The sequence below is a fragment of the Aethalodelphis obliquidens genome, unplaced genomic scaffold (genome assembly GCF_003676395.1).
Source record: "Aethalodelphis obliquidens isolate GAN/ISIS:26980383/991018 unplaced genomic scaffold, ASM367639v1 scaffold21, whole genome shotgun sequence".
Taxonomy (NCBI): domain Eukaryota; kingdom Metazoa; phylum Chordata; class Mammalia; order Artiodactyla; family Delphinidae; genus Aethalodelphis; species Aethalodelphis obliquidens.
Window position 1 is genome coordinate 390,903 of NW_020837965.1, and position 18,725 is coordinate 409,627.

Genomic DNA, 18,725 nt, shown 5'->3' on the forward strand with positions numbered 1-18,725 from the left:
ATAATGAACTAAGAACACAGTTGATGCATATAATGATTTTAGCATAGGAAAGGAAGAATGAGGAAGATTTTAGTTTCACATTAGTAATTAAAACTTGCTTCACTTGATTGTAAAAACAGAAGGCAGATCTTTTTGTATGTATTTGGAAACCATTATGGCTAGTGGTATAAGAAATATAGAGTGAATTGGTAATATAAAATGGAAACAGCAGATCTAAGTAATGGAGAATTGTTAGAACAGAGAAAATTTGTTTGGGTGGGATGGAGAAACCACAGGAAATTACACTGGAGCCATTGATTTCAGTTGGATTATTAATGACTTAGTTAAGTGCTGCGCTTATAGACCTAACAGTTTGACCTGGAGTGGGAAATCCACCCTGTGCAGTGGATTATTTTAGAAACAGTTGAGCCCACTAGACAGGTTTCTTTTGAGGAATAGTTTTAAACATGAAAAAAAAAAAAAGGCAACAACTTCATGGGGATTGGAGATACATCTTGTGAAAATGTACCTGTGTCCAATTCCCCAGTCAACTAGAAAGAAAAGGAAAAGAGCCTGAGGAAAAAGAACTTGTTTGGACATCTTTGTTATGAAGGTTTAGGGAATCAGCTTTAGCACTGTACACAGTTTTTAGTGGCTTACTGTTCAGCATAATTTTTCTTTTAAAGTTCATAGACCCTTTGTATAAATGAGTATATTGTAACTAATGTAAAACATGTGAGCAATGACTTTAAGTCCCTATTTCATGGATCCAGAACATGTCCACTGGAAGATTAGTATAATTGTTGGACATTTTGGGAGATTGTTTTTAAGAAGAAACTCTTGTTTTGGCTCATTGCCCAGCTTGCCAGCTTGCAGGATCTTAGTTCCCCAACCAGGGATTACACCCAGGCCTGGGCAGTGAAAGCACTGAGTTCTAACCACTGGACCACCAGAGAAGAGAACCTCTTAAGAGGCCAGAACCAAGGAATTATATCTTACCTATAATTGGTAGGTTGCAAAGCTTAAGTCTGTCCAGTTTAAAGAAAGCTTTGGAAGAGTATACTATCTTATTATAGTATACTAACTTATAGGAATTGCATTTTCAAACTATAGCCTAAGAAACACCTCTGTTTGAGGAAACTAAGGCTAGTGGAGAGAAGAGATGACCTGAATATAACCTAAGGGGAAGAACAATTACCTGAAGATAAGTAAGTAGGAACCAGGTGATAAATAGCTAATAGGAAAGGACAAAATAGTGATTAAGAGCTTGGGTTCTGGAGTCATACAGCTTTATTATGAATCTCAATCTACCACTTAGGCAAGTAACTTAATTTTCTAAGCCCTAGTTTCTTCATTTGTGAAATGGAGATGAAAACCTTAGAACAGTAATTATTAAACTTTTTGGTGTCAGGACTTCTTTACACTCTTAAAAATTAATGGTGACCCCAAAGAGTTCTTGTTTATGTGGGTTATATGTATATTTACTGTTTCAGAAATTCAAACAGAAAAATTTTAAATATTTATTAATTTACTTTTTTATTTTTTATTTATTTTTGGCTGCATTGGGTCTTTATTGCTGCGCGCAGTCTTTCTGTAATTGTGGCGAGCAGGTGCTACTCGTCGTTGTGGTGTGCGGGCTTCTCATTGTGGTGGCTTCTCTTGTTGCGGAGCACGGGCTCTGGGCGTGCAGGCTTCAGTAGTTGTAGCACGTGGGCTCAGTAGTTGCGGCACGGGGGCCCTAGAGTGCGTGGGCTTCAGTAGTTATGGTGCACGTGGGCTCAGTAGTTGCGGTGCGTGGCCTCTAGGGTGTGTGAGCTTCAATAGTTGTGGCGCATGGGCACAGTAGTTGTGGCTTGTGGGCTCTAGAGCACAGGCTCAGTAGTTGTGGCACACGGGCCTAGTTGCTCCGCAGCATATGGGATCTTCCCAGACCAGGGATTGAACCCATGTCCCCTGCATTGGCAGAAGGATTCTTAACCACTGCACCACTGGGGAAGTCCCTAATTAATTTAAAAATAGGAATAAACCCATTACATGTTAGCATAAATATTTTTATGAAGAATAACTATTTTCCAAACAAAAAATATTGAGAAGAGTGGCAGTTTTTACATTTTTCAAATGTCCGTAATGTTTGGTTTGATAAAAAGTTGGATTTTCATATCTGCTGCTTCTTTCAATATGTTATGATTATCTTTTGTTAGGTAGTCCCTAGAAAACTTCACTGTTCACTTGTGAGAGAATATGTTAAAAAGGCATCTTAGTATCATATGTATAGTTTTGAACTCAGCGACCCTCTCAAAGGGGCTTAGTGATCCCAGGGTCCCCAGAGGTTTCCTGACCATTCACTTTGAGATCTGTTACCTTAGAGTATTGTTTTGATGATTTAACACAATATTATTTATAAAACCTTAGCATAATATTGGCACTTAATAGGTGCTTATAAATATTAACTGTTGGGCTTCCCTGGTGGCGCAGTGGTTGGGAGTCCGCCTGCTGATGAGGGGGATGCGTGTTTGTGCCCCAGTCCGGGAAGATCCCACATGCCGCGGAGCGGCTGGGCCTGTGGGCCATGGCCACTGAGCCTGCGCGTCGGAGCCTGTGCTCCGCGACGGGAGAGGCCACAACAGTGAGAGGCCCGCATACCGCAAAAAAAAAAAAAAAAAAAAAAAAAAAAAATTAACTGTTGTTATCATTATGGGCAGCATATGAGAAGTTTTAAGCATAGTAGGCATGTAATCATATTTACTTTCTTAAAAGGCTCACTTTGCCAACATGGTAGAAGATGGATTGGTAATACAGAAAAATGGTATCAGGGAGACAAGTTAGATTTCTTTTAACTTCTCAGTGAAAATGGAGAATAGGGATGGGTTCTAGAAGTCTGAGTGGTAGAATGGAAAGGCTTAGTGACTGATTGGATATACTGGGGTCAGGGAGTTCTGGGCAGTAAGAATGAGGAATCAAGAGTGACTCAAGTTTCTGGCTTGAGTAAATATAGGAAGAAGAGCACCTTTGAGAAGAAAGATTGGGGAATTCAGTTGTAAGTGTAAGTGTAGGCTATCTAGGTGGATATACCCAGGAGATAGTTGAATGTATGAATCTAGAGCACAGGAAGTAGAGTTTTGGACATCATCAGTTTGTAGGTTCTAGTTAAAGCCACAGGTGGGAAGGCGATCAGCCAGGGAAGATGTGTAACATTAAAACAGAACCCTGGGGTCTTCCCTGGTGGCACAATGGTTAAGAATCCGCCTGCCAATGCAGGGGACACGGGTTCGAGCCCTGGTCCGGGAAGATCCCACATGCCGCAGAGCAACTAAACCCGTGTGCCACAACTACTGAGCCCACGTGCCACAACTACTGAAGCCCGCGCGCCTAGAGCCCGTGCTCCACAACAAGAGAAGCCACCACAATGAGAAGCCCGCGCACTGCAACGAAGACCCAACGCAGCCAAAAATAAATAAATAAATAAAAGACTTGACCTTTAAAAAAAAAAACAGAACCCTGGTGTGGTAGGCACCCTCTATTTATGCCTTTGTGTGATCTTTTCCTCTTGAGTGTGGGCTGGATCAGTGATAGCAAAAGTAATGGAATGCTACGTCTGAGATTTAGTTACAAAAAGACCATGACTTCTGTTTTGTCCCCCATCATGCCCTTTTTGGGGAAACAAGCTGCCATGTTGTGAGTGTGCAAAGAAAAACTGACTTGGAAATTATAAGATCCTGGTCGTTGGAAACAGACGTATTCTTCTACATACTAACTTGACAAGTTTCCTCTCTCTGAGCCTCATTTTCCTTGTCTGTAAAATGAAGGTAATAATAATACTTATTGGGTTCTTGAGAGGATTAAATTGGACAATGATTATAAAATGCCTAGTATGAATCTTCATGACCTTGGATGTAGCCATGAATTCTTACATATGACACCAAAAACACAAGCAACAGAAGAAAAAATAGATAAATTGGATTTCATTAAAGTTTAAAACTTTTGTTCATCAAAGAACATTATCAAGAAAGTGAAAAGGCAACCGTTGAATTGCAGAAAACTTTTTAAAAATTGAGATATAATTGACATATAACAGTTTCATGTTACAATATAATGATCACTACAGTAAGTCTGTCATCACACATTGTTACAAATTTTTTCTAGTGGTGAGAACTTTAAAGATCTGCTCTCTTAGCAACTTTCAAATATATAATACAGTATTGAAAGAATACTTTTGCAAATCATATATCTGAAAAGGGTCTAGTACCTAGAATATATAAAGAACTCTTATAACTCAACAACAAAAAGACAGACAACCCAATTTTAAAATGGGCAAAGGACTTGAGTGGACATTTCTCCAAAGAAGAAATACAAATGGCCGATAAGCACATAAAAAGATGCTAAACATCTTTCATTAGTCATAAGGGAAATGTAAATCAAAACCACAATGGGATACCACTTCACACCGACTAAGATGGTAATAGTAATGATGATAATAATAATAATAGAAAATAACAAGTATTTGCAAGGATATGGTGAAATTGGAAGTCTCATATATAGCTGGTGGGAATGTAAAATGGTGTGGCCACTGTGAAAGTTTGGCGGTTCCTTGAAAGGTTAAACAGAGAATTACCATATGACCCAGCAATTCCACTACTAGGTATATACCCAAAAGAATTGAAGACAAGTACTCAAACAGATACTTGTACACAAATGTTCATTCAGTACTATTCATGATAGCCAAAAGATGGAAAGAAACTCAAATGTCCATTAACAGATGAATGGATAAACAAAATATGGTATATACATACAATAGAATATTACTTAGCCATAAAAATGTAGTACTGATACACGCTACAACGTGGGTGAATCTCAAAAACATTATACTAAATAACGGAAGCCAGACACAGAAGATCACATATTATTCCATTTGTATGAAACATCATGGGTATGTAAATTCGTAGAGACAGAAAGCAGATTGGTGGTTGCCAGGGACAAAAGAGAGTGGAAAATGGGGAGTGACTGCTTAATGGGTATAGGAGTATTTTGCGGGTGGGGGCGGGGAGTGATGAAAATGTTTTGTAACTTGATACAGGTGGTGGTTGCACAATATTGTGAATATACCAAATGCCATTGAATTGTACACTTTAAAATCACTTTTAAAAATTTGAATTCACCTCAATAAACAAAAATGCATAGTATGGTATGTGACACCTAGTAAGCTATTGATAAATTTTAGATTTTACTATTGCCTAGTGCACCTTTATCAGGAATTTAGCTGTGTGATGTTGGGCATCAGCTTCCTCAGTTGAAAAATGAAGTTGTTGGACTAAAGACCTCTCAGATCCTTACAGCATTAAAATTCTATATTTTAAGATATAGTATTTAATTCTTGTATAGGAAAGACCCCCTGTTACTCCTCCCATGTGTCTCCTTTACTCTCACATCTCTAGCACCCTCACAACATGACACTGGATGTGTGGGAGTTTTTTGTTCCTCAACTAAGCAATTCTGTGACATCAGCTAGGTGTTCTACAGTTTAACTCAATTCTGACACTATCTACCTGGAGATCATATCAGATTCCACAGATTGAGGGCTGGGTCCCTCAGGACTCCCCTCTGCCCCCTCCATCAGATGCCAACTATAAGTCCACCTGTGCTTTGGTTGTAAATCGGATGTTCCCACAATCCCCTCCTCAGGTTTGATTAATTTTCTAGAGCAGCTCCCAGAACTCAGGAAAACAGCTTACTTACTGTTTACCAGTTTATTATAAAAGGATATGATAAAGGATACAGATGAACATCCAGGTATGTGGCGTGGGGTGTGGAGCTTTCGTGCCCTCTCCAGACGTGTCACTCTCCCAGCAACTCTACATGTTCACCAACCTGGAAGCTTTCTTATGGAGGCTTCAATCATGTAGTCATGAGACATTATTAACTCCATTTCCAGCCTCTCTCCTCTCTGGAGAATGGAGGTTGGGGTTGAGAATCCCAAGATTCTAATCATAGCTTGGTCTGTCTGCTGACCAGCCCCCATCCTGGAGTACACCAAGAGTCACCTCATTAGAACAAAAGATACTGCCGTCACCCAGGAGATTCCAAGGGGTTTAGGAACTTTGTGTCAGGAATCGAGTCAAAGACCAAATATTAAAGTAAAAGATGCTTCTAACACTCTTAGGAAATTGTACGCGTTTTAGGAGCTTTGTGCCAGGAACCAGGGGCAGAGACCAATATATATATTTTCTATTATCTGACTTTCATACAGCAAATATTTGTTGTGTATCTTCACGGTACTGTTCTAGGCACCAAGGACTTGACAGTACATGAGACAGAGATGGTTCCTGCTGTCATAGAGCTAACATTCTAGTAGATAAGGCATTACACAAATAATTATTTGCCACTAAGTTTTTCTAAGTACAACGTGGGGCAGGAATAGTTCTCCTGAGAAAAAAGATATTTAGGTATGAAGAATGAGTAGAAATTAACTGAGTGAAGGGAAGGGAGATGAGCTTTCTAGAGGAAGTATCGAAATATGGTAGTGGGAAGGAGCATGGTGCCTTTGAAGAACTGAAAGAAGGCAAATGTGACTGGAACTCAGACAGTGACTGCTGAAATAGACTGCTGGATCATGTAAAACTTCTCAGTTGTGTTAAGGATGTTGGACATTATTCTAAGAGCACTAGCAAGTCAGTTAAGGGCATGGGCAAGCAATATTCAGGTTTTGGCCATGTGGAGAATGGTTTGGAGGGGGGCATGAGAAGAACTACAGACTAAGTAGGAGGTCATTGCAATAGCCAAGACTGTGGTGCATAGAACTAGGGTACTGATAGTGGACAGGGAGAGAAGTCCTTGAATTTGAGAGTGATTTAAGACAAAGAATAAGTCTTGATTCATTGGCTGCGGAAGATGAGAGGAGGGGGAGGGAGGTGTCAAGGATGACTCCAGGGGCTTCCCTGGTGGCACAGTGGTTAAGAATCGCCTGCCAATGTAGAGGACATGGGTTCGATCCCTGGTCCGGGAAGATCCTACGTGCCATGGAGCAACTAAGCCTGTGCACAACAACTGCTGAGCCCGCGTGCTGCAACTACTGAAGCGCGCACACCTAGAGCCCACGCTCCACAGCAAGAGAAGCCACCACAATGGGAAGCCCGCGCACAGCAACAAAGACCCAACGCAGGCAAATAAATATTTTTTTTAAAAAAAGGATGACTCCAAGATTTCTCCCCTGGGCGTGTAGGTCAGAGGCATGCACACAACAGTGGAAGGACTTTTGCTTTTGGCTCAGATGAAATATCAGAGACTAGATTCACCTTCCCACCTGAAACAGTTTTTGTTCATTACAAAATATACGAACAGTGGTTTTTAGGACACTGGACATCAGGCAACAAAAGATAGTGATCCCTGAGAATTAGGAAGTAAATGAGATGAGCGCTGTGATTGTCTCAGCTTACTGCTTTGAGAGAGTTTCCAGGCTGCAGTGCAGGGAGTGGGAACCCAGGCAGACACCAGCAGGCTCCCTGAGTTGAAGAAACAGAGCTAAGCATCTGGAGAGACCAAGGCAGCTAGAGGTCAGGACAGAGTACTGGAGGGGAGAGGGCTGCACAGAGAGAACCCTGGAGATCTGCAGAGGGTCCTCCTAAAGTAATCAGCTGAGTACTGATCAGTGCAATCTTGTGAGGAAACTACTCGAGGCTCAAGAGAGAACCATCTGAAAGGATTACAGGGAACCGTGGCTGGCACCACAGGGTTTATTCCCACCAGCCAGACTGGAAAATTCTCATGAGTCAGAAGGGTTTGCCTCAGTAGTGGTGGAAACATTTGTTAAAACTTACCAGGCTGGACACTTCAAATATGTACAGTTCATCATATATGAAATATACCTCACTAAGGATCGATCCATCAATCAATCGATTGATTGATTTAATTTTTTTCCCTCTCCCCTCAAGGATTTATTCAACAAACATTTAAATTAACTAAAATGAGCCAACAATCACTGCTAAAAGTTGAGGGATGCATTGGGAAGCAAGGCGATCACATGGAAGACAGACATCAAACAGTTACACAAATAATCTATAGTGAGGGTTGTGATGAGTGCTGTGAAGGAGAGGTACAAGATTCCATAACAGCAGATATCTGAGACCTTTTCTGATCTGTAGGCGGTGACCAGAGAAGAAAGGCTTTTCTGAGAAAGAGACAAAAAGTCTGAAGTCTGTCGCTAAAGCTTTTTTAGAAAGAACAGTAGTGGAGGAACAGATTTGTAAGGGAAGACAAGTTTTTTTTTCTTTCAATTGAAGTATAGTTGATTTACAATATTGTGTTTCACGTATACAGGATAGTGATTCAGGCTTTGTTTTTTGAGTTTTATTGCAGATTTTATTTCATTATAGGTTATTATAGGATACTGGTCTAATTTTGTGTGCTATACAGTAAATCCTTGTTGCTTATCTATTTTATGTATAGTAGTTTGTATCTGTTAATCCCATACTCCTAAATTTCCCCCTCCCCCCCTCCCCTTTGGTAAGCATAAGTTTGTTTTCTATGTTTGTGAGTCTGTTTCTGTTTTGTATATAGATTCATTTGCATTATTTTTTAGATTCCACTTATAAGTGATGTCATACAGTGTTTGCCTTTCTCTGTCTGACTTATTTCACTAGGCATAATACTCTCTAGGTCCATCTGTGTTCGCTGCAAATGACAATATTTCATTTTTTATGGTGGAATAATATTCCTATATATATATATATATATATATACACACACATATATATATTATGGGCGCTGGTGTTTCTTCCATGTCTTGACTATTGTAAATAGTGATGCTATGAACATTAGGGTGCATATATCTTTTTGAATTAGTTTTTGTTTTTCTGGATCTATACCCAGGAATGGGATTGCTGGATCATATGGTAGCTCTATTTTTAGTTTTTTAAGGAACCTCCATACTGTTTTCCGTAGTGGCTGTACCAGTTTACATTCCGATCAACAGTGTACAAGGGTTCCCTTTTCTCTACACTCTCTCCAGCATTTATTATCTGTAGACTTTTTGATGATAGCCATTCTGACTGGTGTGAGGTGATACTTCATTGTAGTTTTTTTTTTTTTTTTTTCAGTTTTTACTTATTCTTTTTTTTTTTTTTAACATTTTTTTTTTTTTGCGGTACGCGGGCCTCTCACTGTTGTGGCCTCTCCCGTTGCGGAGCACAGGCTCCGGACACGCAGGCTCAGCGGCCATGGCTCACGGGCCCAGCCACTCCGCGGTATGTGGGATCTTCCCGGACTAGGGCACGAACCCGTGTCGCCTGCATTGGCAGGCGGACTCTCAACCACTGTGCCACCAGGGAAGCCCTAACATCTTTATTGGAGTATAATTGCTTTACAGTGTTGTGTCAGTTTTTGCTGTATAACAAAGTGAATCAGCTATATGCATATGTATATCCCCATATCCCCTTCCTCTTGTGTCTCCCTCCCACCCTCCTTGTCCCATCCCTCTAGGTGGTCTCAAAGCACTGAGCTGATCTCCCTGTGCCATGCAGCTGCTTCCCACTACCTATCTATTTTACATTTGGTAGTGTATATTTGTTAATGCTACCCTCTCACTTCATCCCCGATTACCCTTTCCCCTCACCATTTCCTCAAGTCCATTCTCTACGTCTGTGTCTTTATTCCTGTCCTGCCCCTAGGTTCATGAGAACCCTTTTTTTTTTTTAGATTCCATATATATGTGTTAGCCTATGGTATTTGTTTTTCTCTTTCTGACTTACTTCAGTCTCTATGACAGACTCTAGGTCCATACACCTCACTACAAATAACTCAATTTCATTCCTTTTTATGGCTGAGTAGTATTCCATTGTATATATGTACCACATCTTCTTTATCCATTCATCTGTCAATGGACACTTAGGCTGCTTCCATGTCCTGGCTATTGTAAATAGTGCTGTAATGAACATTGTGGTACATGACTCATTTCTTTTTTTTTTCCCCTTATTGTTTTGTTTTTAAATTTAATTTTATTCATTTTTTATACAGCAGGTTCTTATTAGTCATCCATTTTATACACATCAGTGTATACATGTCAATCCCAATCACCCAATTCATCACACCCCCACCCCTACCCCCCCCACCCCCGCCGCTTTCCCCCATGTCTAGATCCATCCACGTCTCTACAAATGACCCAATTTCGTTCCTTTTTATGGCTGAGTAATATTCCATTGTATACATGTGCCACATCTTCTTTATCCATTCATCTGTCGATGGACACTTAGGTTGCTTCCATGACCTGGCAATTGTAAATAGTGTTGCAATGAACATTGGGGTGCATGTGTCTTTTTGAATTATGGTTTTCTCTGGGTATATGCCCAGTAGTGGGATTGCTGGATCATATGGTAATTCTATTTTTAGAATTACCATACTGTTCTCCATAGTGGCTGTATCAATTTACATTCCCACTAGCAGTGCAAGAGGGTTCCCTTTTCTCCACACCCTCTCCAGCATTTGTTGTTTGTAGATTTTCTGATGATGTCCATTCTAACTGGTGTGAGGTGTAGTTCTGATTTGCATTTCTCTAATAATTAGTGATGTTGAGCAGCTTTTCATGTGCTTCTTGGCCATCTGTATATCTTCTTTGGAGAAATGTCTGTTTAGGTCTTCTGCCCATTTTTGGATTGGCTTGTTTGTTTTTTTAATATTGAGCTGCATGAGCTGTTTATATATTTTGGAGATTAACCTTTTGTCCATTGATTTGTTTGCAAATATTTTCTCCCATTCTGTGGGTTGTCTTTTCGTCTTGTTTGTGGTTTCCTTTGCTGTGCAAAAGCTTTTAAGTTCTATTAGGTTCTATTTGTTTATTTTTGTTTTTATTTCCATTACTCTAGGAGGTGGATCAAAAAATATCTTGCTGTGATTTATGTCAGAGTGTTCTTCCTCTGTTTTCCTCTAAGAGTTTTATAGTGTCCAGTCTTACATTTAGGTCTCTAATCCATTTTGAGTTTATTTTTGTGTATGGTGTTAAGGAGTGTTCTAATTTCATTCTTTTACATGGAGCTGTCCAGTTATCCCAGCAGCACTTATTGAAGAGACTGTCTTTCTCCATTGTATATCCTTGCCTCCTTTGTCATACATTAGTTGACCATAGGTGCATGGGTTTATCTCTGGGCTTTCTATCTTGTTCCATTGATCTATGTTTCTGTTTTTGTGCCAGTACCATAATGTCTTGATTACTGTAGCTTTGTAGTATAGTCTGAAGTCAGGGAGTCTGATTCCTTCAGCTGTGTTTCTTTCCCTCAAGACTGCTTTGGCTATTCAGGGTATTTTGTGTCTCCATACAAATTTTAAGATTTTTTTGTTCTAGTTCCGTAAAAAATGCCATTGGTAATTTGATAGGGATTGCATTGAATCTGTAGATTGCTTTGGGTAGTATAGTCATTTTCACAATATTGATTCTTCCAATCTAAGAACATGCTATATCTCTCCATCTGTTGGTATCATCTTTAATTTCTTTCATCAGTGTCTTATAGTTTTCTGCATACAGGTCCTTTGTCTCCTTAGGTAAGTTTATTCCTAGGTATTTTATTCTTTTTGTTGCAATGGTAAATGGGAGTGTTTCCTTAATTTCTCTTTCAGATTTTTCATCATTAGTGTATAGGAATGCAAGAGATTTCAGTGCATTAATTTTGTATCCTCCAACTTTACCAAATTCATTGATTAGCTCTAGTAGTTTTCTGGTGACATCTTTAGGAGTCTCTATGTATAGTATCATGTCATCTGCAAACAGTGACAGTTTTACTTCTTCTTTTCCAATTTGTATTCCTTTAATTTCTTTTTCTTCTCTGATTGCCGTGGCTAGGACTTCCAAAACTATGTTGAATAATAGTGGTGAGAGTGGACATCCTTGTCTTGTTCCTGATCTTAGAAGAAATGCTTTCAGTTTTTCACCATTGAGAATAATGTTTGCTGTGGGTTTGTCGTATATGGGCTTTATTATGTTGAGGTAGGTTCCCTCTGTGTCCACTTTCTGGAGAGTTTTTGTCATAAATGGGTGTTGAATTTTTTCAGAAGTTTTTCTGTATCTATTGAGATGATCATATGGTTTCTATTCTTCAATTTGTTAATATAGTGTATCACATTGACTGATTTGCGTATATTGAAGAATCCTTGCATCCCTGAGATAAATTCCACTTGATCATGGTGTATGATCCTTTTAATATGTTGTTGGATTCTGTTTGCTAGTATTTTGTTGAGGATTTTTGCATCTATGTTCATCAGAGATATTGGCCTGTAGTTTTCTTTTTTTGTGACATCTTTGTCTGGTTTTGGTATCAGGGTGATGGTGGCCTCTTAAAATGAGTTTGGGAGTGTTACTCCCTCTGCTCTATTTTGGAAGAGGTTGAGAAGGATAGGTGTTAGCGCTTCTCTAAATGTTTGATAGAATTCACCTGTGAAGCCATCTGGTCCTGGGCTTTTGTTTGTTGGAAGATTTTTAATCACAGTTTCAATTTCAGTGCTTGTGATTGGTCTGTTTATATTTCCTATTTCTTCCTGGTTCAATCTCAGAAGGTTTTGCTTTTCTAAGAATTTGTCCATTTCTTCCAGGTTGTCCATTTTATTGGCATATAGTTCCTTGTAGTAATCTCTCATGATCCTTTGTATTTCTGCAATGTTGGTTGTGACTTCTCCTTTTTCATTTATATTTCTGTTGATTTGAGTGTTGTCCCTCGTTTTCTTGGTGAGTCTGGGTAATGATTTATCAATTTTCTTTATCTTCTCAGAGAACCAGCTTTTAGTTTTATTGATCTTTGCTATTGTTTCCTTCATTTCTTTTTCATGTATTTCTGATCTGATCTTTATGATTTCTTTACTTCTGCTAACTTTTGTGGGTTTTTTGTTGTTCTTTCTCTAATTGCTTTAGGTGTAATGTTAGGTTGTTTATTTGAGATTTTTCTTGCTTCGTGAGGTAAGATTGTATTGCTATAAGCTTCCCTCTTTGAACTGCTTTTGCTGCATCCCATAGGTTTTGGATCGTCTTGTTTTCATTGTCATTTGTCTCTAGGTATTTTCTGATTTCCTCTTTGATTTCTTCAGTGATCTCTTGGTTATTTAGTAGTGTATTGTTTAACCTCCATGTCTTTGTAGTTTTTACAGGTTTTTTCCTGTAATTGATATCTAGTCTCATAGCGTTGTGGTTGGAAGAGTTTTCTTAAATTACCAAGGCTTGATTTGTGACCCAAGATATGGTCTATCCTGGAGAATGTTCTATGAGTGCTTGAGAAGATAGTGTATTCTGTTGTTTTTGGATGGAACGTCCTATAAATATCAATTAAATCCATGTTTTTTAATGTGTCATTTAAAGCTTGTGTTTTCTTATTTATTTTCATTTTGGATGATTTGTCCATTGGTGCAAGTGGGGTGTTAAAAGTCCCCTACTATTATTGTGTTACTGTCAATTTCCCCTTTTATGGCTGTTAGCATTTGCCTTATGTATTAAGGTACTTCTGTGTTTTATGCCTAAATATTTATAATTGTTATATCTTCTTCTTGGATTGATCCCTTGATCATTGTGTAGTGTCCTTCTTTGTCTCTTGTAATAGTCTTTATTTTAAAGTCTATTTTGTCTGATATGAGAATTGCTACTCCAGCTTTCTTTTGATTTCCATTTGCATGGAATATCTTTTTCCATCCCCTCACTTTCAGTCTGTATGTGTCCCTAGGTCTGAAGTGGGTCTCTTGTAGACAGCATATGTACTTGTCTTGTTTTTGTATTCATTCAGCCAGTCTATGTCTTTTGGTTGGAGCATTTAATCCATTTACCTTTAAGGTAATTATTGATATTTATGTTCCTATTACCATTTTCTTAGTTGTTTTGGGTTTGTTTTTTTTGTTTGTTTGTTTTTTGGTGGTACGCGGGCCTCTCACTGTTGTGGCCTCTCTCATTGCAGAGCGCAGGCTCAGCGGCCACGGCTCACGGGCCCAGCCACTCCGCGGCATGTGGGATCTTCCTGGACCGGGGCATGAACCCGTGTCCGCTGCATCAGCAGGCGGACTCTCAACCACTGTGCCACCAGGGAAGCCCTGGGTTTGTTTTTGTAGGTCTTTTCCTTCTCTGTGTTTCCTTCCTAGAGAAGTTCCTTTAGCATTTGTTGTAAAGCTGGTTTGGTGGTGCTGAATTCTCTTAACTTTTGCTTATCTGTAAAGGTTTCAGTTTCTTCATCGAATCTGAATGGGATCCTTGCTGGGTAGAGTAATCTTGGTTGTAGGTTTTTCCCTTTCATCACTTTCAATATGTCCTGCCACTCCCTTCTGGCTTGCAGAGTTTCTGCTGAAAAATCAGCTGTTAACCTTATGGGGATTTCCTTGTATGTTATTTGTTGCTTTTCCCTTGCTGCTTTTAATAGTTTTTCTTTGTATTTAATTTTTGATATGTTGATTAATATGTCTCTCAGCATGTTTCTCTTTCGGTTTATCCTGTATGGTACTCTGTGTGCTTCCTGGACTTGATTGACTATTTCCCTTCCCATGTTAGGGAAATTTTTGACTATAATCTCTTCAGATATTTTCTCAGACCCTTTCTTTTTCTCTTCTTCTTCTAGGACCCCTATAATGTGAATGTTCGTGCGTTTAATGCTGTCCCAGAGGTCTCTGAGACTGTCCTCAATTCTTTTCATTCTTTTTTCTTTATGCTGCTCCCTGGCAGTTATTTCCACCATTTTACCTTCCAGCTCACTTATCTGTTCTTCTGCCTCAGTTATTCTCTTATTCCTTCCAGAATATTTTTAATTTCAGTAATTGTGTTGTTCATCACTGTTTGTTTGCTCTTTAGTTCTTCTAAATCCTTGTTAAATGTTTCTTGTATTTTCTCCATTCTGTTGCCGAGATTTTGGATCATCTTTACTATCATTACTGTGAATTCTTTTTCAGGTAGGTTGCCTATTTTGTCTTCATTTATTTGGTCTTGTAGGTTTTTATCTTGCTCCTTTGTCTGTAACATATTTTGTTGTCATTTCTGTTTCTTTTTTTTTTTTGATGTGTGGTGCTGTATTCCTGTCTTACTGGTTGTTTGGCCTGAGACATCCAGCACTGGAGTTTGCAGGTTGTTGGATAGAGCTGGGTCTTGGTGCTGAGATGAGGACCTCCAGGAGGCCTCACTCCGATTGATATTCCCTGGGTTCTGAGGTTCTCTGTTAGTCCAGCGGTTCGGACTTGGAGCTCCCACCACTGGAGCTCAGGCCCAACCTGTGCCCTGGGAACCAAGATCCCGCAAGCTTCATGGCATGGTAAAAAAAAAACAACAAAGAAAAAGAAAGAAAGGAAGGGAGGGAGGGAGGAAGAAAGAAAGAAGCAGTACAATATACTAGGAAAAATAAAACTATAATTGAAACAACTGCAACAAGGTAAATTAAAACCACAACAGAAAAAAGAAACAAAAAAGGGGAGGGGAGGAAACAAGCCAAAAGGAGAGATCACTAACAAAGTATAAAGAGTAAAATAAAATTAGGAAAATAAAAGAATTATTAGGACAAATTAAAAAATCAACAACAATGAATCAACAAGGTAAAACAGAACCCTAATCTAAAAGAGGAAAAAAGAAAAGAAAAAAAAAAGCCTTGGGGGTGGAGTTTAGTTGGGGGGTGAAACTTAGGCAGGGGTCGGGTTTAGGGTGGGATGGGACATAGGTGGGTGGGGGGTGATGTTTGAGCGTGGGGCAGGGCCTAGGCAAGCTGACGTTCAGTTGTGGGGCGGGGCCTCCGCTTAGGACCTGGCAGAAGGGGAGAGGCAGCATGTGGTAAGGAGGGCCTCTGGAGAGTGGAGTTCCGGAGTTTGGAGGTAGGGCCCTGAGTGAGCATGTGTGGGTGGGGTTTAGGCCCAGCTCGATGGAGGGGGTCTCCGAGTGTAGAGGTGGGGCACTGGGTGGGGGTGTAGGTGTGGGGCTTGGGCTCTGAATGGCAGGAGGGAGGCTCTGAGGGCAGAGGATTAGGTCCTGGAGCCCAACAGGCTTCCTAGTGCCTAAGTGGACAGGGAAAGCACTGGCCCCGTTCCCTTCTGTTCCTTTGTGCACCTCCCCCACCATCTCTCCCAGGGTCTCCCCCGTTGCTGCTGGACCCCTAACTGTGGGTGTGTCCTGCTGGGTGTAGGAACTCCTTCCCTCCCCCAGACATCCCTCAGGGGTGCCAGTCCCAGAGGTCTGGCCTTTACTTTTGCTCCCCCTTCCCTCCCTCCCACTCCCTCAGGACCCGCATGGCTGGAGGGGGCCTAGGTGGGCAGAGGATCAGGCTCAGCATCTCAACAGGTTTCTGGGGGTCCAAGTGGGCAGGGGAAAGCTGGCCATGCTCCCTTTGGATCCTCTGCCCTCCCAGTGGTTCCCCAGTTTCCCCCTTTGGGCCTGGGATCCCTTCCGCTCCCCCAGCCACCCCTCAGGGGTGCCAGCCCCGCCCTACCTCTACTTTTTCTCCCCCTTCACTTCTCCCACTCGCCACATCCTACCCAATTGCTGGGGGTTCCTCCCGTCCCCTTAGGTGTCCGTGGTCCCCCACCAGTGCCTGGTAGGTGCCCTAATTGTGAGGAGACAAGAATTACGTGTCCTCCTAGAATGCCAATTTGACTTCGCCCTTCATTGTAGTTTTGATTTGCATTTCTCTAATAATTAGCGATGTTGAGCATCTGTATGTCTTCTTGGATAAACGTCTATTTAGGTCTGCCCATTTTTTCATTGGTTGTTTGTTTCTTTGCTAATGAGTTGTATGAGCTGTTTGTATATTTTGGAAATTAAGCCCTTGTCGGTTGCGTCTTTTGCAAATATTTTCGCCCCTTTCATAGGTTGTTTTTTCATTTTGTTGATAGTTTCCGTTACTGTGCAAAAGTTTTTAAGTTTGATTAGGTCCCATTTGTTTATTTTTGCTTTTATTTCTTTTGCCCTGGGAGAGTAATCTAAGAAAATATTGCTACAATTTATGTCAAAGAATGTTTCACCTATGATCTTTTCTAAGAGTTTTATGGTGTCATGTCTTACATTTAGGTCTTTAATGAGTTTGATTTTTGACATGGGGGTTTGTCTTTGGATGTGAATTTTCCATTGTATGGACAGTTGAATGCATGGATGAGTGAGGAATGAGTGAAAGGTAGGACATGGAAATAGGAGTTTGGCTATTGAGAGGGAGAAAGGGTGATAGCGAGAGGGAGAAGTGGAGTCAAAGTTTCTTGTTTGCTTTAGGACAGTAGACTTATGTTTGTTTAAATTCTGGTGGCAAAGATGGAAGAGTGGTGAAAAGGAATAAAGTGTAAGGTTCCTGAGAGGGCTTGAAGGGTTAGGGTTTAGAGCAGATGTGTATTGGCCTTAGATTGAAGAGAACTACTGGATTGTAACAAGAAGAAAGAGAGTAGATGAAAGTTCAGGTTTGTGAGTTGATGGGAAGGTGAGAGAGTGCCTCTATGTTGGATCACAGATTTTCCTTTTCTGTATCTCTCCACTTTAAGTTATATGAACATATGTCAGGAAATGAAGAATAATTAAATATGCTTTTAATGCAGGATGGCAACCAAAAATTTTAACATGATTTAGGAGTTAAGTTTTTTATTCTTAAGTACTCTGGCTTCTTGTTTGCCTATGCAGGCCATCCTGAAACAAATAACCAGCCCAAATCTCACCCCCCATTGTCCAATGTACTTTGTTAGATACCACAATGGTGCGTTGCCTGGGTTTCAGCAATCTTGAGTATGTGTCAGCTTAGGAGTGCTTCTAACTGAGATTTAAAGGATAACCAGGAATAACACTTGTTTGTATTTACACAATGACTTTTGTTTTTAGAAGTAAAGAGAGTTTTCTGGCCTTAAAGATCTCAGTTTGGAGTGTCTTACTCTTTTCAAAATAACATCTAGTGTGGGGAAAAACAGCTTCTAAAATGTAAAAGCTCTGCTGGGTTTTCTTTAGAATAAAAATGGTCGTACAGCATTGTAGAGAACATTAGAAATGGTGTGAGTGAAGTGCTTAGCATAGGTCTAAGTAAAGCAGCTAGATTGTAGTGCAAATGATGTAACTATATACATGGTTTATGTCAAAGACTATAAGAACAAGAGATATTGCTTATCGCACTGAAAAGAATTGTTAAAGAGTCATAGAATCTTTTTTGTGATATGTATTTTAAAAGTTAAATATGAGCTTTATTTTTTCCTACTATAAAACAATACATATTCATTGTAGAAAATATAAAGAAAGCAAAAATCACCCCAAATCACAGCATCCTAAAACAGTAATCACTTTTAACTTTTTGGTCAACACTCCTCCAAATCCTCCAAACATTTCTTTCTAAGACGTATTATACACATATACATGCACATACACATATATGCATATACATATGTTTATATTTTACATACATGGCATCATGCTATTCCTTTTCTACAACCTGCATTTTTGACTTAGTGCATTGTGAACATCTTTCAATACCCATGAAAACAGCAAAATCATCAGTTTTATGACTGTGGAATACCATTATACGATTATTTATAATGTATTTCATTAATTCTCTCTTAACGGACATTTAGGTTGTTTCCAGTGTTTCACTAAAGTAAATCATGCTGCGAAAAGCATCCTTTACTCTGATCAAGGTGAATGGCACATTAAAAATTTTTACATATTGCCAAAGTGACCTCCAGAAAGACTAGTCCAAATTATATTTCTAAGGACAGTAAATGAAAGTACTTGCATTCCTACATCTTATAGCCAACTCTAGGTATTGTGAAACTTTTTAGTACTTGCGCATTTTATAGATGAAAAATTA

At 39.7% G+C, this 18,725-nt stretch overlaps 1 protein-coding gene across 4 annotated transcripts in view; it reads left to right on the forward strand.

Moving 5' to 3' along the window:
• The window catches only part of LIN52 (lin-52 DREAM MuvB core complex component), a 120,210-nt gene that overhangs the window by 30,358 nt on the left and 71,127 nt on the right, over window positions 1–18,725 (forward strand). Inside the window, exon 7 of one of the 4 annotated variants that reach the window (XM_027119985.1) lies at window positions 1,137–1,165. The exons of the other annotated variants lie outside the window; for them this stretch is intronic. Coding sequence (XP_026975786.1) covers window positions 1,137–1,150 — 14 coding nt within the window. The 3' untranslated portion in view covers window positions 1,151–1,165. Of the gene's footprint in view, window positions 1–1,136; window positions 1,166–18,725 lie in introns of those variants that run through there. 4 annotated transcript variants of the gene reach the window in all.